General features: G+C 50.7%; 2 protein-coding genes across 13 annotated transcripts; one reads left to right on the forward strand and one right to left on the reverse strand.

The window, feature by feature from the left end:
- The first annotated feature begins 2661 nt into the window (after positions 1-2661).
- On the forward strand, positions 2662-14959 carry ATXN2L (ataxin 2 like). Of its 12 annotated transcripts, none has more exons than XM_044747647.2 (23): positions 2662-3495; positions 5015-5051; positions 5263-5319; positions 5406-5477; positions 5869-6019; positions 6433-6557; positions 7708-7799; positions 8245-8445; positions 8985-9160; positions 9322-9432; positions 9974-10183; positions 10272-10343; positions 10589-10659; positions 10826-11118; positions 11200-11269; positions 11821-11967; positions 12093-12165; positions 12258-12445; positions 12800-12929; positions 13019-13140; positions 13309-13521; positions 13656-13845; positions 14451-14959. In XM_044747647.2, exons 1-23 carry the CDS (start codon positions 3194-3196, stop codon positions 14498-14500), a joined length of 3153 nt encoding a protein of 1050 aa, XP_044603582.1. In that variant the 5' UTR covers positions 2662-3193; the 3' UTR covers positions 14501-14959. The 12 variants fall into 12 exon arrangements, 9 of the variants coding, with proteins under 9 accessions (XP_044603582.1, XP_044603585.1, XP_044603578.1 ...); XM_044747650.2 differs by having other exon boundaries at positions 9992-10183; XM_044747643.2 differs by having other exon boundaries at positions 2932-3495; positions 9992-10183; positions 13656-13899; positions 14474-14959.
- A 2204-nt stretch (positions 14960-17163) lies between these two features.
- Positions 17164-20956, reverse strand: TUFM (Tu translation elongation factor, mitochondrial). Its single transcript, XM_014838036.3, has 10 exons — positions 20607-20956; positions 20309-20503; positions 19680-19846; positions 19324-19428; positions 19071-19235; positions 18791-18923; positions 18602-18706; positions 18335-18486; positions 18111-18230; positions 17164-17534 (listed from the first exon to the last, which is right to left on the reverse strand). The coding sequence occupies exons 1-10, from the start codon at positions 20644-20646 to the stop codon at positions 17361-17363; spliced, it is 1356 nt and encodes a 451-aa protein (XP_014693522.1). The 5' UTR covers positions 20647-20956; the 3' UTR covers positions 17164-17360.
- Between the last annotated feature and the right edge of the window lie 2163 nt (positions 20957-23119).

Raw genomic sequence — 23119 nt, forward strand, 5'->3', positions numbered from 1 at the left:
CTGATATTTCCCATTCCGATCCAATCTTACGCAGTTTTTGCTCACTTCTCACATTCCACATTTGCTTCTCTCTGCTTCCCCAGTGACAACACTGGCCCCAACAATATCTATATATTTACTCATGTGCTCAATCCTACAATACACCCAAAATCATTTCAGAATTGCCACGCCTTTACCATAATAGCAAACCTGCTAAGAAGAATTCAAGATTTGTTTGCAGTTGTTTTTGCTTTAGATGGAGGGTGCTTGAAAGTTACTTAAATTAGTTTTATTTTCTCCCCTTCAGTAGGTTATCTTTATTCATCTAAAACAGAGTTGGGTTCATTTACGTGTGTATTCAGATTTTAGGAACCCCCATCTCTGTAGATTTAATTTCTTGAATATGTTGACCACTGATATGACTTGCAAAGGTATACCTGAGGAAGTGTCTCCCTGCTCCTGGCAGAGCTCTGTGCCTCCTTCTACAAGACTATCATCCAACAGCCAAGGAAACTTCATTTCCCTACCCCTCATAGGTAACCAATTTTTTTACTTTTTGGTTTATCTTTCTTGTGTTTTTCTTTGCAAAAATTCGCAGACACATTTATTTTATTTTATTTTGCTGAGGAAGATTCGCTCTGAGCTAACATCCACTGCCAATCTTCCTCTTTTTGTGTGTAAGCCGCTGCCACAGCACGGCCACTGACAGAGGAGTGGTGTAGGTCCGCACGTGGGAACTGAACCTGGGCTGTGGAAGTAGAGCATGCCAAAATTAACGACTAGTCTACCAGGGCTGGCCCCTGTGTTTTCTTATTTTTCCTTCTTCCTTGCACAAAAGGTAGCATAGTTTATACTCTTGAACTTTGCTTTCTTCACTTAACACTATATCCTGGAAATCATTCCGTATCAAATCACAGTGACATAATTTCTAAATTGCATATGATGACACAACATTCCAGGGCCAGCCCCCATGGCCTAGTGGTTAAATTTGGCATGCTCCACTTTGGCAGCCCAGGTTTGGTTCCTGGGCATGGACCTACACCACTCGTCTATGGCCATGCTGTGGTGGCAGCTCACATGCAAAAAGAGGAATATTGGTGGTGGATGTTAGCTCAGGGCTAATCTTCCTCAAAAATAAATAAATAAATAAATAAATAAATAGAATGAGACTGTAGGTGAAAAAACAGCACGTGTAAAGGAAGCGTTGAACAAGGGCAAGGGATGTTGTGGAAATAGGAGTTTAACAGGGCTAAAACTCAGAATTTGCGTGTGGGAACAGGATGTGGGGTGGGGGAGATGGAGTGCCCATAATGAGGCTGGAGAGGTGGCATGGCACCTGGTGGTGCAGGTAATGCTAAGCAAAAGCTGGACTATGTTATTTAGGCATCCAGGAGACATGGTGTTTAAAATACCACTTGGATCCTTCACTACACAAGTATTTAACTGACTGTCTGCATTGTGCTAAGTACTGCAGAAGGAGCAGTAAGATCCCAACCCTTAGGGAGCTGACACTAGCAGGAAGACAGAATTAAGGGAGTTCTTAGAATAAAGTGGAGTACTGTGCTGGTTAAGCACGCAGGAAGGAAACCTAACACACTTGAAGCTAGGAATGAGGCAGGGGTGAAGGAATACTTCCAAAAGAGTATGGCAGACTTTTAGCCAGCTGTGTGTGTGTGTTTGGGGGAGAGGGGTAGGGAAGAATTCCAATGCTAATGGCTGGAGTCAAGAGAGATTGAGATATTGAAAGTTTCACTGGAATTAAGACTACAGATCCACCACTGCTCCACTCTATTTTCCAAGTTGCAAAGAGTAATCCTTTAAAAATGCAAATCTGATCTCTTCATTTATCTGTAAAAGGCTCCCCAATGCTTTGAGGATAATGTCCAAGTCTCTTTAAAATCTGTTCCCAGGTTACTCACCTCTCTAGTCTCTTTTTTTTAACCTCCTCTCTCTTTAAATGTATGCTCCAGCCATGCCAAAATTTTCTTAGCTTGTCACATGTTATTCTCCCTGCCTAGAAATACATCAACCCATGCTGGATTAGGTGTCACTCCTATGTGCTCTCATAGTGCCCTGTGCTTCACCTAATCGAATTTTCTGAATCTACCACTAGCTTGAACTCCGTAAGGGCAGGAAGTGGTTTAATTATAGTTGGATCCAAAGCATCTAGCCTAATGTCCTAATGCCCACCTAATTTTGAATGAATGAAGGCTGGCTTTATTGCAGAGTTGGGTGGAGGATTTTGTACTACTAGGAGCTTTGGCCTTCAGTTATTCTGTTACTACAGTTTAAGGGTTCATCCTACGGCACGGAGAAATCATTTAGGTGTAAAACCATTTAACTTTAAAATAATTTAGGATTAGACATAGATTTATCTGAAAAGATCAGCACGCTCAAACTGATTAATCTCCATCAGTCTTTTATTTTATTCAAAGCAGACAACGTCAACAGTAGGGCCACAGGAAACATACCACCAGGTTGGGAGGCGCGAACACTAGTCTAATCCCGGGATTTTTTTGCATTTAGACTCCGCCCACGGGCTCCCAAATGGCGGAAGAAATGCACGATACGGCCGGACATCTCACACTACTGCGGAGGTATCCCGATGCTACGCCGGCGGCGTAGGCGGGGCGACCGGTTCTTCCTTCCTCTCTGCGTCTTCGGCTCCTCCCCTAGCGCTTCACACGCTCATTGTGAGGCGACCGCGGCCGTCAGCCTCTAGAGCTATTTGAGACTTAGGGACCGTAAATTCTCGGCGCGCGTGAACGCCCGCGCTGCTCCTTCCCCACTGCAAAGACTAGGGGCGCGAGATTCACCTTTCTTTTTTTCTCCCCTCCCGCCCGGTGCTAACCGCCCCGGTGCGCGCGGACATCTCCCGCCGCCGCTCCCTCCTCCCCGCCCCTCCCCCTTCGGAGCTCCCGCCCGCGCGTTCCTCCCCCTCCCCTCTCCCCGGCGACGCGCACGCGCGCCAGGCAGGCTCGCGCCCTCTCGCTTTCCTCCGGCCCGCGAGACCCCCTCCCCTTCCGCCTCGCGGCGCTTCTTCACGCCGCGGTCTTCTCTATCCACCCCCGACACCCCGGGGCTCCCCCCGCCCGCCAACGGCGGGTCGCCGGCTTCCCAATCCCCCTCGCTTCCCGCGCTCCCCGGCGGGGGCCTAGCCCCGGCCTCCTCCCTCCCACCCTTCCCCCTAATTCCCCTTCCGGACGCTGCCATCATGTTGAAGCCTCAGCCGCCACAACAGACCTCCCAGCCCCAGCAGCCGCCCCCCACGCAACAGGCCGTGGCCCGCCGGCCTCCCGGAGGCACCAGCCCACCCAACGGCGGCCTCCCAGGGCCCCTGGCCTCCACCTCGGCTCCCCCAGGGCCTCCCGCGGCTGCTTCCCCCTGCCTGGGGCCTGCAGCCATTGCCGGGAGCGGGCTCCGCCGGGCAGCCGAGAGCATCTTGGCGCCGCCGCCACCGCCGCCGCAGCAGCAGCATCAGGAGAGGCCAGGGGCAGCGGCCATCGGCAGCGCCAGGTGAGGAAGGATGGGTTTCCGGGCGCTGGAGCCGAGGCTGCAGGGCGGCGGCGGCGGCTCGGTTCCGGCCCGGCGGCCGGGAGCTTAGTACACTGCGCGAGGCGGGCCCCTAGCCTGGCTCCCTTTGAGGGGCGCCAAGGGGAGTGGGGGAACTTCCCGTGAAGCTAGGGGTGGGCCCCCTCAGGTCCTAACAGGTCGGAGGGAACGGGGCCCGGGGCGGCCACCCGGGCACTTAAGGGCCGTGCTCAGTTCTCAGAGCCTAGTTAGGACTCGGGCCCAGGCCTTAAGGGGAGGCGGGGCGCATCCCGTCAGCGCCCTTGGAGCGAGGAGTTGGGGGGGCAAAGAGGTGATCGGGGTCCTGGCTCCATTACCGCGAAGGGTCTCGCGGTCTCCCGCTTCAGCCAATGGGGAGTCAGCTGCTGGAAGGGGTCTCCGGCCGTAGCCAATGGAGGGGGGCGCGCGGGCCACAGTTTGGCCAATGGGGAGGGAGGGACTTGGGAGCGGGTTGCTACCTCCCCCTTCCCAGTCTGACCAGTAGGAAGGGAGCGGGCTGGGCGGGGGGACGGAAGGAGGGACAACTGGAAGGACTGCGGGTCGGTAACCTCCAGCGCGCGCGCGCTCTTCCCGTACGTGCGCGCGGATGCTCTCTTATGAGCCGGGCTTTCGCGAGCCCCGGGAAAATATAGAAGGGCTGGAAGTGTGCATGGAAGGGTTTGCCTAGTGGTCGCGGAGGCGTGGTGGACACCCAGCTCAGTTTGTTCTGTGTGTGGGTTAATGGAATTGAGAGCGGTGGTATACGCAGGCGCATTGGGTTCTGATCGCGGGAGGGGAGGTTTTCAAGAGGCCCGTGGGCTTTAGTGCGCAGGCGCAGACCGGGCGAGGCCTCCCAGTGGATGGCTTTTGCGGCTGCGCTGTCCCCCAGCCCAGCCAACGGCCCCCTCGTCGCCCTCCTCAACCGCCGGTTACATCAGCCAGCGAGGAGTAGGGTTTCCGGGCGATCGATGACCCCTCCCAGAGTGGGTAGCAGACTGAATGAGTAAAGAAGTTGAGAGGGTGGGTTCTAGAGGGAGGGCTCTCCTCCCAGGGTTTGGGGCATAGGGCTACTGAAAATGATTGTCTTTTCTCTGTGAGAGGTTTGTGTGTCTGAGCTAGGTAGTTCCGACTCTGCACTCCCTGAGCTTTTCCACCTTTACATCTGGGCTGATTTATTGGTTACCGAATACTGTAGTATTGGTCTGTTGGAAGCATGTAGCCCTGGTCCCTTGGAGAAAGTGAGAAGATTGTGTTGAATTGGTTCTTAAAGCAATTGACAACCGTTGTTGATTGAGGTCTGTGTTACTCGGATTTGGAGGAAATGTGTTTACTAGCTTTTAATGCCTACACGTTTCTTCCTCTGTAAGGTGAGAGTTTGAAAATCTTGTTGGTTAATTGGTTTTTGGTCTAAACCAGCATCTTTACATGGTATCATATGAAAGGAATTGAACATATTTAAATTACTAGTTTCTTGTTTCTCTTATAGGGGACAAAGCACAGGAAAGGGACCCCCACAGTCACCGGTGAGTGCTTTTTTCCTCTTCTGAGGTACAGAGACCTGAAAGTGTGTATGTGGGAATATAGGACAGAGTAGGTGCAGAAATAGGCACAGGTGCTCAGAAGGGAAGGGGGCCCAGCACATCCAAGGTGGGTGTGAGTGGAGTGTGGGTATCTAGAAGGAGGTGAGATGTTGCCTGACTGTTCCTTTATTTCTCTCTCCTGTGTTACTGACAGGTGTTTGAGGGTGTCTACAACAATTCCAGAATGCTGCATTTCCTTACAGCTGTTGTGGTAAGTGGGTACCTAACCCCTAGGTTGTTTAAGGAATGTAATGCATCAGTTTGCTGAAGACGCTCTGATTTTCCCCACTCTCCCAGGGCTCCACCTGTGATGTAAAGGTGAAGAATGGTGCCACCTATGAAGGTATCTTCAAGACTTTGAGCTCAAAGGTCAGTGTATTCAAGTTAGCTTATTTTGGGAGTTGCATGGAAGGAGGAGGAGGAGAATGAAATAGGCTCATTGAAGATGTGAATTGAGTGGTGTTGGAGAACACTGTGGCTGTTACTCGTTTCTTTAGGCCTGTGCTGGAGTGGTGCTGCAAGCAGTAAAAGACATGAAATTTGAGGGCTGGGTACTTTAAAGTTAGAATGCTTAAATTTAAAAATGTACAATTTTGAACTTGAGACTTTTGCTAAGTCCTGTGACTGATGTTGAGAAGACAGTGTACATGAGAATGTGATGTTGGGAAAAGTTTAGAAAGGGTAAGAGAAAAATAGCCTTTTTTTGCCTCCAAATTTCTTGATACTGACCCTTGGGTGTTGGGAAATGGGACTTTTATAGTTTGAACTAGCAGTAGACGCTGTGCACCGGAAAGCATCTGAGCCAGTAGGTGGCCCTCGTCGGGAAGACATTGTGGACACCATGGTGTTTAAGCCAAGTGATGTCATGCTTGTCCACTTCCGAAATGTTGACTTCAATTATGCTACTAAAGGTACTGTGCCAGGCTGTTATGTCAGACCCACTCTGAGTAGAGGGCAGAGAGCAGTTACATGAGGACTTAAGTTTTGTTTTTTGGTTTTGCCCCTTTACCGTCTTAGTTTTTCCTAAGGAAGTTGGCTGGATTTTTCTTCTTGAGAATATGTCTTGATGTCTGAGATACAGTGGGATGAATTCCAGCCTATGTTGTGGTTCTTCATATTTTTCTTGATTTGTTTTCAACAACTCCTTGCTCCTTTTGAACTCATAAGATGAAGCTTTTTATGCTGTACTCACCCACGCCACCCCCTCAACCCTGACACACATAAACTTTTCTTTGCTCCTGATCTACGTGTAGGGGGTGAGGGATGTCGGAAATAAGGCTGTGAGATATCACCTGACTTGTTATCTTCAACTCTGCCCCCACAGACAAGTTCACTGATTCAGCCATTGCCATGAACTCGAAGGTGAATGGGGAGCACAAAGAGAAGGTGCTTCAGCGCTGGGAGGGGGGTGACAGCAACAGCGATGACTACGACCTCGAGTCTGACATGGTACAGTCTCCTTCCCTGAGAACCTGAGAGCTGGGCAGCTTTGCTGCCGGAGTGTGGGTTGTTCTCATTCTTAGAACCAAGAGTTCTAAGGGGGCGGTGGTGGGTGAGTGTTGGATCTTGTACTGTTACCTATTGGTGGTAGTCAGATTCCAGATGGAAAGGTACAGAAAATAACAAAACAAAAATATATATTCTCTGCACACCATCTGTGATTGACAACTATTAACATTTGCTTCAAGTTGATTTTTGTTTGTTTGTTTGTTTTTTCAATTTAACAAAATTAGAGACAAGTTTGAGTACCATGTAGGCCCATTTCCTGTCCCCAAAACAGCTACTTTGAATCACTTAAAATTTCTTCATGAGTGAATGCATTATTATTTTGGTATGTTTGATTTGCCTAAGAATTTACTTTTCTGAGTTTTTGTTTGTGAATTTTTGCATTTTCGTACATAGATCTAGTTTTTACTCCTTTTAAGTATTGTGTACTGTTCTATTTATATACATACACGTGCATACACATCAGGTTGTATTTATCCCTTTACTAGGTGGTGTTTTGTTGCTATTGTTTAGCTATTAAAAATAGTGCCTTATTGAATTTTTAGAAAGCATATCCCCATGCACATATGCCAGAATTTCTCTGGGATGCAAATCTGGAAATGAACTTGTTTGGTCTTAAGACTTTGGTTTTAGTAGTTATTGCCAATTTGTGCTGCAGTCAGTAGTATTATTTGATATTCCTACCAGGCATGTTCTATTTTTCCACTCTTGGTTTGGTCAGATTTTTAAGTGTTTCAACTTGATGGAGGAGAATGATAATTGGTCATCGTTTTCCTTGCTGGGTTTTCTTTCTTTCTTTCTTTTTTTTCAAAGATGGGCCCAGAGTTAACATTCGTTGCCAGTCTTTTTTCTTTTTCTCCTCCCCAAAGCCTGCCAGTACGTAGTTGTGTGCTCTGGTTGTAAAGATCCTTCTAGTTCTGTTGTGTGGGATGCCAGCTCAGCATGGCTTGATAAGCAGTGCCATGTCTGTGCCCAGGATCCGAACTGGCGAAACCCTGGGCCACCGAAGCAGAGTGCACAAACTCAACCACTTGGCCATGGGGCCAGCCCCTCCTTGCTGGGTTTTAAAATAGTCTCCCTCTTCTGTTCCTAGTCCAATGGATGGGATCCCAATGAAATGTTCAAGTTCAATGAGGAAAACTATGGTGTAAAGACTACCTATGACAGCAGTCTCTCTTCTTATACGTGAGTGTCTTGGTACTTCTCAGTTGGTACAGTTTGGGGCATGGGGTCACCAAAAGAAGGCAGATGTCTAGGTGGAACATAGCGTTTGTTCATGCTTTTCTGGGGATACAGCTTGCCCTCTCCTTACTCCTGACTGTCTTGTGAACTGTTCTCTCAAAGGTTTTCTCTTAATCTTGATTCCAGGCCATCTCGGGTAGAATTAGCTGCTTTCTTGTCATTCTGTCCATAGTTTTTCTCTAGAACTTAAAACATACTTACATACGTGTCCAAGTGTTCTCATATTCAGAGATGCTTTTCTGCTCTGCCTGGGATTCAGTGGATGCCCATTAAATATATGCTGAGTTGTTGAAGGGGTTAAAAACTCGCATGCCTGCGCTGGTGATAGAACTGATAGAAATATTTTTCCTTTTTCCCCCTTGGACTGGGATGGTGGTGGTTCTCTCAGGGTGCCCTTAGAGAAGGACAACTCAGAAGAGTTTCGTCAGCGGGAGCTACGAGCGGCCCAGTTGGCTCGAGAGATTGAATCGAGCCCTCAGTACCGCCTGCGGATTGCCATGGAGAACGATGATGGGCGCACTGAAGAGGAGAAGCACAGTGCGGTCCAGCGGCAGGGTTCAGGACGAGAGAGCCCCAGCTTGGCATCTAGGTAATTGCTGGGAGCAGCCTCTGTCTGATTGGGGCTCACCCTGTGGGCCTGGAATTCAGCCAAGAGCTTTGTACGCTCTTGTTTAAGCCTCACAGCCATGTAAGATGTAGATTAAAACATACTTAGTCCCAGTTTTTAGGTTTAGAAGATTAAAGGCCAGAGCAGGTAACTAATTTACCTGAGGTAACAAGGGTAAAGCTTAGGGATTTAGAAGAAAAATTTTCAGAGTTTTGATATCTTTATTATTTTTTCCTCTGCATATGCATCCATATATATATATATACATATATAGCTTATTTTTCCCTTTATGAAAATGAAATCAAACTGTACTTGATGATCTGTATCTTGTAAAAGCTGCAACTTGAATTACAATGTGATACGACCCTTCTCAGAGGTCAGGAGTGGTAGAATTGTGAAGCATCAGCTAGGCATGGTGTGTGTGTTGGGACGGTAAGTGGACTTTGGAAGGAAGGGTGTCATCTTGCCAAAATGTGTGGGTTTTGTGGCTTCTTAACCTTATTTGACCCCTCTCCCCCTAGGGAGGGAAAGTATATCCCTCTACCCCAGAGAGTTCGGGAAGGTCCCCGGGGAGGCGTTCGATGCAGTAGTTCCCGGGGCGGCCGACCTGGCCTTAGCTCTTTGCCGCCTCGTGGCCCTCACCATCTTGACAATAGCAGCCCTGGCCCAGGTTCTGAGACACGTGGTATCAATGGAGGTGAGTGAGTTATGAAACAGACTTGAGAGGGTGGGAAAGGGGACGGTAAGGAGAAGAGAAGGATAATTGAAAGGGTTTAGGTGGGTTGGAAGAATTATGCATTGGTGATAATGTAATAGCAGGTACTCTGCCTTTTTTTCTCTATCTTTAAAAAAAAATAGGCCCTTCCCGCATGTCCCCTAAGGCACAGCGGCCTCTGAGAGGTGCCAAGACTCTGTCTTCACCCAGCAGTAGGCCTTCTGCAGAAGCTTCTGTTCCATCTCCTCCTGCAGGTAAAATTTCAGCAGTGTTATATGAAGAAATGGATAGAAATGTGTAGAGGGATGTAAATATGTCAGTTGTTGGAATGCTGCAGTGGGAGAGGGTTTCAAGATATGAAAGATGTTTTGGGGGGTTTGGATTTATGCTTTTGAGGAAAGAATGTTTCATGTTCTTTCATGCAGAAATCCCAACGTCGTAATCCATGGATTGTGTCTGACTGGCAGGTGTCTTTAAATTAATTGCCAACATTTTAAAATAGGAGATATCCTAGAAAATTACCAGTTTATTTTGAAATACAGAAAGTTCTGCCAACACTGAACATGTCTTGCTGCATAGCTCTAGTTGGCTGGAAGTGAATTGTGACTGCCCCTTTAAGCATTCCAGTCTTTCATGGTGGCCATGAGGCCATTTTACCTGCTTAGGTTACTTGCCTTGCCCTTTTAGGCACTTAGGTTTGTGACTGTGTGTGTAAAGAAGTAGATGAATTTTCTTGGTGTTTCTAGTAAGTTGCGTATGCCCTTTGCTTATTGACCAGCAGTAATCATTGTACAGCTCTCTCTCTTTTTCCAGTGAGCCGAATGTACCCACCACGCTCTCCCAAGTCGGCTGCCCCTGCCCCAATCTCAGCTTCCTGTCCTGAGCCTCCCATTGGCTCAGCAGTAGCAACTTCTTCAGCTTCCATCCCTGTGACATCATCAGTTGATCCTGGAGTAGGCTCAATTTCCCCCGCTTCCCCAAAGATCTCACTGGCCCCCACAGATGGTAAGAGCCAGATGGTTGAGGGCTGTGGACAATGCGAAGTGTAGTTCTGGACAGAGGGACCTGTAGGTGTCTCTCTCTTCTTGTTCAGTAAAAGAACTTCCAACCAAGGAACCTGGGAGAACTCTGGAGTCCCAGGAGCTGTCCCGGATAGCTGGGAAAGGTGAGGATTGTTTTTTCCTGGTGAGGTCTGATGCCTCTTTGATTAGGAGAGCATTTCAGTAGGAAAGTTGTTGAAATGCACAAATAGACAATATGTATCAGCTCTTTGATCCTAATTTTTCTTAGAGGATTCCCAAGAGTTTGTCTTTTTTCCTTGGTTTCTTTGTCCTTTGGGCTACTGGCACTCTGTAGCTACCTTCAAGAAAAGAAATGTGTGTTTTCTTCTTTTTTCACTGTTTCTCATAGTCCCTGGCCTTCAGAGTGAACAGAAACGCTTTCAACTGGAGGAACTGAGAAAGTTTGGGGCCCAGTTTAAGGTGAGAGAAGTGTGGGAACGAGCTAGGACAAAGTGGGATGTTGGGGGCCTTATAGGAGAGGCACAGGACTAGGGGGGATAGAAGAGATAAGAGCAAGCAAGGATGAAAGCAGCAGGGCCCAGGGTCTGGACTGGACAATACCGTGTGTGTGCTTCTCTCTTTCCAGCTTCAGCCTAGTAGCTCCCCTGAGACCAGCCTGGATCCTTTTCCTCCCCGGATCTTAAAGGAGGAGGCCAAAGGGAAGGAGAAGGAGGTTGACGGTCTACTGAATTCAGAGCCCATAGGGTCCCCAGTCTCCAAGACAGAGTCTGCATTGGATAAAGAGGACAAAGCACCCCTGCCGCCAGCAGGAGGCACTGAGGGGGCAGAGCAACCCCCGCCGCCTTGCCCAAGCCAAACTGGCAGCCCCCCAGTGGGCCTCATCAAGGGAGATGACAAGGATGAGGGCCCTGTTGCTGAGTGAGTGAGGTGGGGAGCTGGGTTCGGTGTCAGGGGAGATAAGGGGCAAGCCATGAAGATTTATTTATTTTTCTCTCTTAGACAAGTCAAGAAGTCAACCTTGAACCCCAATGCCAAGGAGTTCAATCCCACAAAGCCTCTGCTGTCTGTGGTGAGATGGGATGGGAGAATGTGGACTTTGGTTTCCTTGAGGGAGACTTGGGAGCGGGTTAATAGAGCACAGGACGGGGGAGCATCTAACTCTCAGGCAGTGAGAGGAGACACTGTGTAAGTGTGTAGGGATAGCAGCAGCTGGACTGGTTTGGGGAAAAGAGACAAGTCTCAGGCTTGGGTGGCAAGGGATCCTGTGATGTGTCTGACAAGCAGTTACGAGTTCCTTCCTGGGACTTAGTATTTGGCTCAGAGAGTATGTGAGCGGGGTAGTTATGAGCATAGGTTTCATTTCACTGACTTGGCTTGAACCCCTGTACTTATAAGCTTGGTGATTTTGGATAAGCCATTTAAGCTCTCTGCCTCAGTTTCCTCACCTGTAATTTGAGAATGCCCATCTCAGAGGGTTTAATGTGAGGCTTAACCAAGATAAAGCATAGAATGTTTCATTTCATATGCATTTCATGAATGCTGTTGCTGTTTAGTAGGTGTGGGAGCGGGGATACAAAAATCATAAAATATTTTATACCTGTCCTCCTTTGTCTCTTACAGAATAAATCCACCAGTACCCCAACTTCTCCAGGGCCCCGGACTCATTCAACTCCCTCCATCCCGGTGCTGACAGCAGGCCAGAGTGGGCTCTACAGCCCCCAGTACATTTCCTACATACCTCCGATCCATATGGGACCAGCTGTTCAGGTAAGAGAGGAGACTGAATGGGCCCAGGGTAAGAGGTTTGGTTGGGCTCGCCAAGGGGCCAAGTCAGGCCTGTTCTAGGCATTTATAAACAGGTCATTCAGCCTCAACCGTGTTCTTGTCCCTAGGCACCTCAGATGTATCCATATCCTGTATCCAACTCAGTGCCTGGACAGCAGGGCAAGTACCGGGGAGCAAAAGGTGAGCAGGGTTGGGAGGCTCAGTCACTAGGGCTGCCCAGCTACTTCTGGCAGATAGAGCTTGAGCTCGGTGCTATTTTTCCCCACCCCCAGGCTCCCTGCCCCCACAGCGCTCGGACCAACACCAGCCAGCTTCAGCCCCTCCAATGATGCAGGCCGCTGCCGCTGCTGGCCCACCTCTGGTGGCTGCCACACCTTACTCTTCCTACATCCCATACAACCCACAGCAGTTCCCAGGCCAGCCCGCCATGATGCAGCCCATGGCCCACTATCCTTCACAGGTGACTGAGGCACAGGAGGGAAGTCGGGGTACTGAGCCCCTGCTAGGGACCCCATCTTTTCCACCTCCTAGACTCGAGCTGGGTGAGAGAGGCAGGCAGTGTCCTGGGCTGGTGTCAGTCCTGGCTCTGCTAGGGCTGTAGCAAGGCACTGAACACCTGAGCCTTAGTGTTTTTTTTTCTCTCTCTGTGAAGTGTAGATTGTTTAAAACAGCATGTACTTGGTAGGATTATTGTGAATGTTAAACAAGGTAAGTATGACAAGGCCAGAGTAGTGCTGTGCCAAGGTTATTGGGCAGCAGGGAATGCCTCTCAAGTCCTCTGCTATGTCAACTGCTCCTCTCCTTGCTCCTCCAGCCGGTGTTTGCCCCCATGCTTCAAGGCAGCCCACGCATGCTGACGTCAGGGAGTCATCCCCAGGCCATTGTGTCGTCCTCCACCCCTCAGTACCCTTCTGCAGAGCAGCCCACTCCCCAAGCCCTTTATGGTGAGTTCTCTTCAGGCCTCCCCTTCAGGCTGTGCTCCTCAGTCCCCTTTGGTGTGCTCAGCGTTGATTCTCCCTCTTTCCTGCTGTAGCCACTGTTCACCAGTCCTATCCACACCATGCCACGCAGCTCCATGCCCACCAGCCGCAGCCGGCCACCACACCTACTGGGAGCCAGCCGCAGTCCCAGCATGCGGCCCCCAGTCCCGTCCAGGTGCCTGCTATGTGGGATCCGAGTGGTTGGGGCAGGAACGGGTTGCTGGAAGAGAGGGATAGAGCTAGGGGTCATTTCCTAGTGGGGAGGATCAGGGGTCAGTCAGCAGGCGGTAGGCCTGGGTACTGGAGAAGTGGGTGGTACTCACCCTTCCCCTCCCCCTAACAGCACCAGGCGGGGCAGGCCCCACACCTGGGCAGTGGACAGCCACAGCAGAATCTGTACCACCCAGGGGCCCTGACAGGCACACCGCCTTCTCTGCCACCGGGGCCTTCTGCCCAGTCCCCTCAGAGCAGCTTCCCCCAACCAGCCGCTGTGTATGCCATCCATCCCCACCAGCAGCTGCCCCACGGCTTCACCAACATGGCCCATGTTACCCAGGTAAGAACCCAAGGGACCTACTTCCTCTTTCCTGAATTCCTGGTGCCACCCTTACTTAGTGTTCCTGATGTTAGGATACTCAGAGCCCTTGTGAGGCTTCTGTGATGCTCCCAGCTGCTTTCTGTTCTCTGCAGGCCCATGTCCAAACTGGAATCACAGCAGCCCCGCCCCCTCACCCTGGGGCTCCCCACCCGCCCCAGGTGATGCTGCTGCACCCACCCCAGAGCCATGGGGGCCCCCCCCAAGGCGCGGTGCCCCAGAGTGGGGTGCCTGCACTCTCAGCTTCCACACCCTCACCCTACCCCTACATCGGACACCCCCAAGGTGAGCAGCCTGGCCAGGCGCCTGGATTTCCAGGAGGAGCCGATGACAGGATTCGTGAGTTCTCGTTAGCTGGGGGAATTTGGCATGGAAGAGCTGATGGGCTGCAGGTGGGGCAGGATGCACGGGTTCTGGGTGGGGAGTGAGGGGTCTTGGAGGCAGGGCTGTCCCACAGGGCGCCCGCCGACCTGCACCTGTCTGTGAAGTATGTAGGGTGGGCAGAAGCCACAGTCGCCGCCGCCAGGGGCTTGCTCCTGGCTCTGTCCTTTGCTTCCCTCCGTCCTCGCTCAGTTGTGATCCAGCAGCCCCCCTCCCCACTGCCTCCCCAGCTCTCAGTGACCCCGACTGTCTCCTGACTTAGCCGAGGTAAGGTCAGCGCAGCAGACAGGGCCAGGCTGGGGTGTGGGGGGCTGAGCTGGGCACACGAGTAAGGGCTCTGGCTCACTGGGAAACAGCGATTGATCTGTGCTCTGACAGCCCCATGAGACACCTTGAGGAAGCCGCTCCACTCAGACACTCCCCCACACCCCACGCTGGATGGCATTGGAGGAAGGGACAGCTGCTTGGGTTCTAATGCTCCTGCTCTCTTCTCTTTCCCCTCCAACCAGTTCAATCTCATCCCTCCCAGCAGCTCCCCTTCCACCCCCCGGGGAACTGAAGATTGTCCTGGCCGCGACCTGAGACCTCCATGAGTGGAGGGAAGAGTGATCTATGTCTCTTCCCCCAGCAGCTCGGACCAGTCCCAGCCCCCCACCGCCCCTTTTCCCCAGGGGAGCTGGGGAATTCCTGCCAAGCACCTTGAATGGGAGGGGCCTCAAAGTGGGCAGGGCCAGGGTCCAGTGGGGGTGGGGGGATTCCTGTCTGGCCCTGCCCATCCACACCCTATCTTGCCCTCCCATCCTCATCTATTCCCCACTGGAGACAGAAGATCTTTTATTTTCTATTATTTATAACCTCAGACTTGGGCCCCCTGTTCTTTCTTCCCCATTAACTTGAGTGACCTGCCTGAGAGACAGACAGATGCCCCACAAGGATGGTTGGACAAGGACTTTTACTTTTTATTACATAAAAATATTTAAAAAAAAAATTAAAAAAATAAAATTTTAAACTAACTTAACCTGCCTGTAATTTCTTCTTTGGAGAATAGAGTAAGATCTTAGCTGGCAGTCTTGTGTGGTTCCCAAGATGGGGCAGGGTGGCAGCACGGTCCACAGGTGCTGCCCTTCTGGCTCTGACTGCTGCACCGGTCACCCAACCTCCCAGGCACTGTTTTCTCACCTCAAAATTGGCCTCATCTTGAGGTGTGATATTAAGTGTTTCCCCCCCCTGCTTTTTCTCCCCAAATCTCCCCCGTACATAGTTGGATATATATTTTTTCAGTTGTGCCTCCTAGTTGTGGCATGTGGGACGCTGCCTCCGCACGGCTTGATGAGTGGTGCCATGTCCACGTCAAGGATCTGAACCAGTGAAACCCTGGGCCGCCGAAGTGGAGCACGAGAACTTAACCACTGGGCCATGGGGGTGGCCCCTAAGTTTTCATTTCTAATATAAGCGCTTCATGAGTGATCTCTACCTCTATACTGAAAATTGCTTTAGTGTTCTTGGCTACTGAAGGTAAAGGCCTGAATGGTGCACAGCTGAAACGTGCTGGGTGAGAGCTATGAAGAGGAAGCTACTAGTGGGAGAAGACGGGAGAGGGCTGGGTTGAGGAGCCAGGTTAAGGGAGCAGGAATTAAACGGGATTATGGACAGGACAAAAGAGCCAAGCATGGGATGCAGAAATAACAGACTTCCGAGGAGGGTTCCCCCCCACCACCATGGCAGCAGTTTGGAATTCTTATTCTGTGACCTGGCCTTGGTTTCCTTACCTATAAAATGGAGATAATTTCACCCTTACAGGACTGTGAGGATGCGACTGGTGTTCCATGGTAGGCACAGGTTTTTCAGATCAAAGCCACAGAAAATTGGCTGAGACCAGGGCAGGAACCGTGAAGGTTAGATGTTGGGGAAGAATTCCTAGGGTGTGAATCTGAGACCTGGTAATTGGTAGGCCTGGGCTAGGGGAGGAAGGGGAGAAGGTACATAAAGAGGTGAGCAAAGGGATTATCTACAGCAGCTAATTGACAGCTAAAAAGGGGTGAGTTTGGGATTCCAAGTGAAAGAGCTCTCTTGGGGGACGTCAATTGGGGTTGGGGGGCAGTGATGGAAGAGGCAGGTGCAGGGAAACTTTCAACTAGGCTCAGGATGTTTCAAGTGGAAATGGAGAGACAGGTCCTTAATACGGTGAGAGATATAATTGCAGGTGTTACTTCTGATGCTTTCTGGAAGGACTGCAGAAATCTCAAAGTTGGAAGGGAGCTTAGCCTTCATGCAGTCAGGCATCTCCCCGTGAAACCTTTCAGCCTCACCTTGGACACTGGAGGGTAAAACAAATCTGTTGTTGGACGACACTTTTCTGTGAAGTTCTTCCTTACGTCCTTCCCTCGAGCCTACTGTTTGCCTCTGCTCTGCAGTCACAGGTCAGATTCTGAATTTCTCAAAACAGCTCTCAGGTTGGGCTCAAGAGCATCCTGTCTCTGGGCTGCTCGTCAGTGGGTTGTCTGTCCTGAGTATACTCCTCTGTCAGGATCCAAGAGTGAAAGCAGTATCCATTAATCCTTGCCAAACATTACCTTTTTTGTTTGGGGTCAGCATCCTGGCCAGTCATTTCAAGTCTTTAAAAATCTACTCAGCATTTCACTCCCTGCATATTTAAAAGACAGCCCTTTTCTTAATTTTAAATCCCAGTAAATGCTGAAAATGAGACCTTCAGTCTGTAACTTCTCACTCCTGTATATGGAAGTGGTGATTACCCATTAAGCACACAGATTATCTATTTATTAAGTACTTCTTATGTGCTAGTTCAGAAGAAAGATACAGTCCACATTATCAGCTTAAACAAGGGTACATAGACATTAACAGCCTAGTAAGAGAGAGGAAATGAGGTGGGTTTGGCATCTGAGCTGAGCCCATGCTGACTCCAAGTGATAACCAAATCCTTTCCCACTAATGCCCAGTAGGATGTCCAGCAATATCCTACTGTAGCATTTTGCTAGGCAATTATACAAAGCTCACTAAACTGGCTTTCTCCTTTGGCTTCTCTGCCTTTCTCAAGTGTCACAGCAGCGCTGACAGCTTTATGAAGACAGGAGCTTTTCCAGCCTATAAGACAGAGATGAACTCTCAGGATATCTCACAAGCTCTTCTGTCCTGGGCTTCAGCTCCACTTTTTATACTCCTCAGTCCTCTCCACCTTACACAAAGGACACCAGACACACCCACTAGTTTACTATTCACAGAACAGTTTATTGACCTACCTCACCTGGCAGGCCATGTGGCCCCTTCTGACCAGGGAAAGTGTCAGTCTAGCTGCACTATGCTGGGTTGCAGCCTGTGCCCTGGGAAGGGGGGGCACCAGAAGGAGAGAACACTGACCAGTGCAGCCCTGAACACAAGAGAGCCTGAGCAGAGGTCCAGACTCAACTCCACTTGATGTTCTTGTCCTCCTCAGTCATGGTTGGCGTGTCAGTGACAAGACCGGTACCGATGGTCCGGTTGCCATCTCGCAGGGTGAAACGCTGGCCTTTTTCTAAGATCATTGGCTGCCGCAAGATTAGGCTGAGCTTTAGATCCTCCCCAGGCATGGCAAGCTCCTGGAGGGAGCAGAGACAGGGAACACACATGGCCTTCAGGGTGCCTTCACTCCAACAGTTTGCTGACTATCAAGGAGGTTAAAACTTAGGGGAAAATGCAACAGGGCGATTCTTTCTGGGGATAGCCTCATCCCAGCTGTGAGGCAGACGCAAACAGCATATGCAAAGGCGGAAAAGGACCGGTGATCAGTGATAAGGTACATTCTTGAGAAAAAATATTGAGGAAATAGAGAGTTATGCAGGTTTCTTAGTCACAGGACTTCTCTGAGCCCTTGTATATAGTCAAACTGCCAACAGGAACCACCTTCATTTTCTGGGAAATCTTTCTGTGGGTAAATGCTAGTATAGCTAAGTCTTTAACCTGCTTCAGCCCAAGGGATACTGGAGGACTCACCCCCTAAATCCACTGGTCCACACCCTTCCATCACTAGCTTCATCTACATCATTAGCCAGCCTCTCTCCAGCCTGACCAAGGGAAAGCCACCCGCACTGTCACATCTGGGGAACCGTAAGTGAGGCAGAGCTAAAATCATAAGTGCCCCTTCTACTCTGTCACCTTTCCTGTACCCACCGTACCTTCCCTGGAGGCAAAATGACACGACAGGCCATGTCCCAAGTCAGGGAGAACATGACGGGCATGAAGTGGGATACAAAGGGCTTGTGACGGCCACCTTCCTCCTTGCTGAGGATGTAAACCTGAAAAAGAGCAATGAGGGTAGAGCTGGGCTTGGCTGGAAGCACTGCCTCTCTGCAGGGGACAGTTTGCCTCAGCCCTGCCCACCATCACCTGGAGCCCTCACCTGTGCCTCCACTTTCTGGTGAGGTTGGATGGTACCTGGCTTGGCCATGACCAGGCCTCGCCTCAAGTCCTCCCGCTTCAAGCCTCGGACCAGGGCCCCAAGGTTGTCACCTGCCTCTGCCCTCTCTAGGCTCTTATGGAACATCTCAATGCCTAGGAGGAAGAGACAAGAGAGGAAGATCTGGGGTAGAAAGAAGACCCAAGGGATCTGCAAGGGGAGAGGTGATCCTGGAGCCAGCCCCTGGGTGCCAAGGCTTCTTTCCTATACCTGTCACCACAGTGCGAATGTTCTTGCTGTGTCCCAGGAACTCACACTCGTCTCCCTTTTTCAAAATGCCACGCTCTAGTGTACCTGTCACCACTGTGCCCCGGCCTGGGAGAAAACAGGACAGGACATCAGGGACCCTGGCTAAGGCTATTGCTAGGGGGAGAGAATGCCAATGAGCACGGTCCTCACCAGGGATAGAGTAAACTGACTCTACAGGCAGCAAGAAAGGCTTCTCCAGGTCCCTGGTAGGCACTGGGATGTAGGTGTCCACAGCGTCCAGCAGCTTCTGCACAGACTTCACGCCTAGCTCAGGGTCACGTTGCTATGGGTGGAGATGACAGGACTCTGAAATTTCCATTCTGCTCCCCTTACTTACCAAGAGCCACTCCCCAGACTCAGAGCTGAGCTCTGGATGCCCATCCAACCCCATCCTCTGCCAGCAGCAGCCCTCGCCTGACCCCATCTTCACCTCGAGGGCACAGAGGGCAGAGCCTACGATGACAGGGGTCTCCTCCCCTTTGTAGCCAAACTCAGTGAGTAGTTCCCGGATCTCCAGCTCAACTAGCTCCACCATCTCAGAGTCCTGGACAGCATCTGCCTTATTCACATACACCACAACGTGTTCTACTCCAATCTATAGATGGGAAAGAGACAGAGATGCTGCCTTGAGCGGCCCAACTCCCCACTCTTCTTCTCTCCATCCCGACCCAGGCTCTGAGTACCTGCTTGGCCAGCAGTAAGTGCTCTCTGGTCTGGGGCATGGGGCCATCATTGGCTGCCACCACCAGGATGCAGCCGTCGAGGGGAGCGGTGCCTGTGATCATATTCTGGTAGAGGGAGCAGAAGAAAAGCCTAGTTCAACAACCACCTCAGCTCCACATCCATCTAGCCAAGCACAACAGTTAGGAACCACTTTTCTCAGCTACCATGTTACCATTCACTATGACCGGCAACGCCCACAAATCCATGAGCCCAAACTCATACATCTTTAATTGATTATCTTAATCTCCTCCCCACAAGTCTAACATTTTTCCTGACAGAAGGCAGCTCCTGGCCATGTCCCCAGCAACTCTCTCACCTTAACGTAATCTGCGTGACCCGGACAGTCTGTGTGGGCATAGTGGCGGGCAGCAGTGCTGTACTCCACATGTGCCGCATTGATTGTGATACCACGGGCTCGCTCCTCCGGGGCATTGTCAATCTCCTCATATTTCTTAAACTTGGCTCCACCTCCCTCAGCTAAAACTAACGGAGGGAAGAGAAAACACCTTTCAGCTAAAGTTCCAGAGATAGAGGCAGGGCTCGAGCTACACCCCTGGGCCCTTCTCACCTAAACAAAGGACAATTGGGAGAATAAAGCTCCCTCAACTCCTCCAGCAGAGGTAACTTCGGGTCGGAAAGAAACGTTAAAGGGCCTCAAGGTCAAGCCGTGCGACTTCCCTAGGGTAAAGCCTCTGCACAGTGCACAAGGCACTGGCGAGGGCTAGGAGGAGGCTATTCCGGGTCCCCAATTTATGCATTACAAAGTTCTTCAAGTTTAGTGGAAATCTGTCTCCCGCATCTTCCAACCCACCGCCCGCCCGAGTTCTGGCTCCTGTGGCCACACGAAGCACCTCCAGCAGCCACTCTGCTGGCCCCATCTCCCTGGCTCCAGACCCCGCCAGCAAAGCAGATGCTGCTGGACGCCCCAACCCCAACCCCGCTTACTTTTAGTGATGGCAGCGGTCAGTGTGGTCTTGCCGTGGTCCACATGGCCGATGGTACCCACGTTCACATGGGGCTTGTCGCGCACATAGGTCTTCTTGGCCTCCACGGCCAGGCCGCGACACAAGTGGGACAGTGCTGGGACCTTCAGCGGCCGCAATAGACCCTGCAGTAGCGGGGTTGGGCCGGCGCCGAGACCTGCCGGGGCAGAGGCTTGGAGTCAGGACGCGGGTCCAAGCCCGGCCACTCTCGCAGACCCCCACGTGTCCCCAGGCTGCTATCGCCCTCCTCGCCCCCTCACCGCTGAAGAGAGGCGCGCGCAGCAGGGTGGCGGCCGCCATGGTGGTCGTACTCGCACCCCAAGCAGCCGGGGCTGGCGCGTGCAACAAGGAAAGGGCACTTGAGACCGGAGGCCACTTCCGGCGGAAGTGAGGGCTGGGAGGGAAAGTGTGGGCCCCTCTAGCCACCAGTTTTCATGGTCATCTCCGCCGACTTCCGGGCACAGGACAGAGACGTCATGGAAGGTGCTGGTATCTCGCGGGCGGGGAAGGATGGACAAGCTGTCTATAACGCACTTGGACCTGGCGGGCCGAGGCAGGCGACGCAGTTCTCTCTGGCGGCGCTGGAGGACGACGTGGGGCGTCCCATAATGCACCACGCCCCGAAGGCTCATGGGCGTTGTAGTTCCCAGGGCGGCGGGCTAGGTTTGCACTTAGCGTGGGAGCTAGGTGCGCTTTGCCGAGCCCGGAGGGACGGTACCGGCCTCGGGGAGGCAGAGACGGCGGCCCTGGCTCGGACAGCTCAGGAACGCCCTGGTCCCTAATTCCCTAGAGTCCACCCCACTGCGCAGGTTTGGCGAGAGATCTGGAGGCTTTTGTGCCGCAGCTGGAGGTTGGACCAGGCACTGTGGCCAGGCGGAGGAAGACGATCTTAGGCGCGCTTCGAGGGTGGGGCTCACGTGTGACACATCTCTTACCTGAGTGTTTGTTTTCTTATCTGTAAGATGAAAATAGTATCTACTTCATAGGGAGATCTCGATGCCTGGCTCTGAGAGGAAATAGGCTGGACAGGAGGTAGGAATGGTGTCCTGAGACCCACAGTCCTTGACCCTCAAATACCCGCCCTCTTGGCTCACAGCCTGCGGGGACAGACAAACCTTTGCCATCCACCCCTGTAGCCCCTCAGCAGCTCAGGAAGTAATTCCCTTGATCATCGACCCACCTACCCACCAGATTTACAGATGACACTGAGGGCGAGGGACCAGCCTCGAATGCCTGTAAGGGCAGCCTGAGTTTTTCTTGTGCCTTCTGTGTCCCTAGCACCGAACACAGGGCGGGCCACGCGGTTAGTGCTCTGTAAATATCTAACTGAATGAATGAGTGCAAGCAAAATGAATGACCTTTAACTTTAACATCCATCGTCTCATCTCCCTGGGATGATGGTAGCAGCTGCTTGACTCTGATTAGTGTTTCCGAAACTCATCAGATCCTAATACTCAAATTGGTGTTTGTTTCAAATAGATTTCCTAATTCCTCCCTTGGAGATTATGATTCAGTAGGGTCTGGGCAGAGACAGGAAAACTATATTTATAACACACACACACCTTTTTTAAGCTCAGAGGAGTTTGAGAAATTCAGAACTAGAGCTTTTTATGGATCAGGCATTGCAAATGCTTCATGTTCATTCGCATTCAATGCTCCCAATGTTATCCTGTGTGGTAGAAGCCATTATTTCCCCCATTGTACAGGCGAGAAAAGTGAGCATCAAGGTGATTAAGGAACCCAACACAGCTAAACTCCAAAAAAGTGTGCCCTTAACCACTGCACTGTGCTATAATTTGTCATTTTACTGCTCAGATAAAATGAGGAACTTGCTAAGACTTCTGTCCTCCCGGCCGTCTAGTCCATCACCTCTGCTTAGGAAGGGTTAGTATAGTATAAAAGGAAAGGATTTCCTTTGTCCCTACTCTGTACCTCAGTCACTCCACTCCTGGGAATTTATCCTGAGACACTATTGGCCACTACCAGCATGTGAGATTTTTGGGGGTGGTACTTGAACTAATGCTTTCTGTTTTAGTGGTGCTGGTTTTGTTTTTTTGTGTGTGTGTGAAGAAGATTGGCCCTGAGCTAACATCTCCTATCCATCTTCCTCTTTTTGCTTGAGGAAGATTGTCACTGAGCTAACATGTGTGCCAATCTTCCTCTATTTTATGTGGGATGCTGGCACAGCACAGCTTGAGGAGCGGTGTGTAGATCCACGCCTGGGATCCAAACCGGCAAACTCCAGGCCGCTGAAGCGGAACACACAAACTTAACCACTACGCCACCAGACCAGCCCCAGTGCTGTATTTATTTTAATGTGTATTAGTTTGAAAAAAAAGACTAGCATAGTAAATACTGTGTTTAAAAATTAATCAGTTTAAAAAAATGGCATTTGGTAGATGATATTATGGGTGGTATGAATATATGGCAAATTTAGAGGACATGAATGAGTGAAATTTGAGAAACACAGTGCTCAGAAAAGAGTCCAAAGGGAGAGAATTTTTTGTAGAGCTGTTGACTTCAGCATCCTCTGTAAAAGTCAGGAGTCTTGATTGACAGGTAACAGAATTTACGTTGGCTGGTCTAAGCAGAAGAGGGATTTGTGTAAGGGTGCTAGGCAGCTTACAGAATTGTGGGGCGGGCTGGAGAAATAGCTCCCAAGCCATAAAACTGATCTGACCTGTTAAGAAAACTGCTGCTACTGCCACTGCCACCAAACACTAAATGCCAGGACTTAGTCTTGTCTGCAGCAAATACTGCTTGTGGCACTGAA

Source organism: Equus asinus, chromosome 14 (assembly GCF_041296235.1).
Source record: "Equus asinus isolate D_3611 breed Donkey chromosome 14, EquAss-T2T_v2, whole genome shotgun sequence".
Lineage (NCBI taxonomy): Eukaryota > Metazoa > Chordata > Mammalia > Perissodactyla > Equidae > Equus > Equus asinus.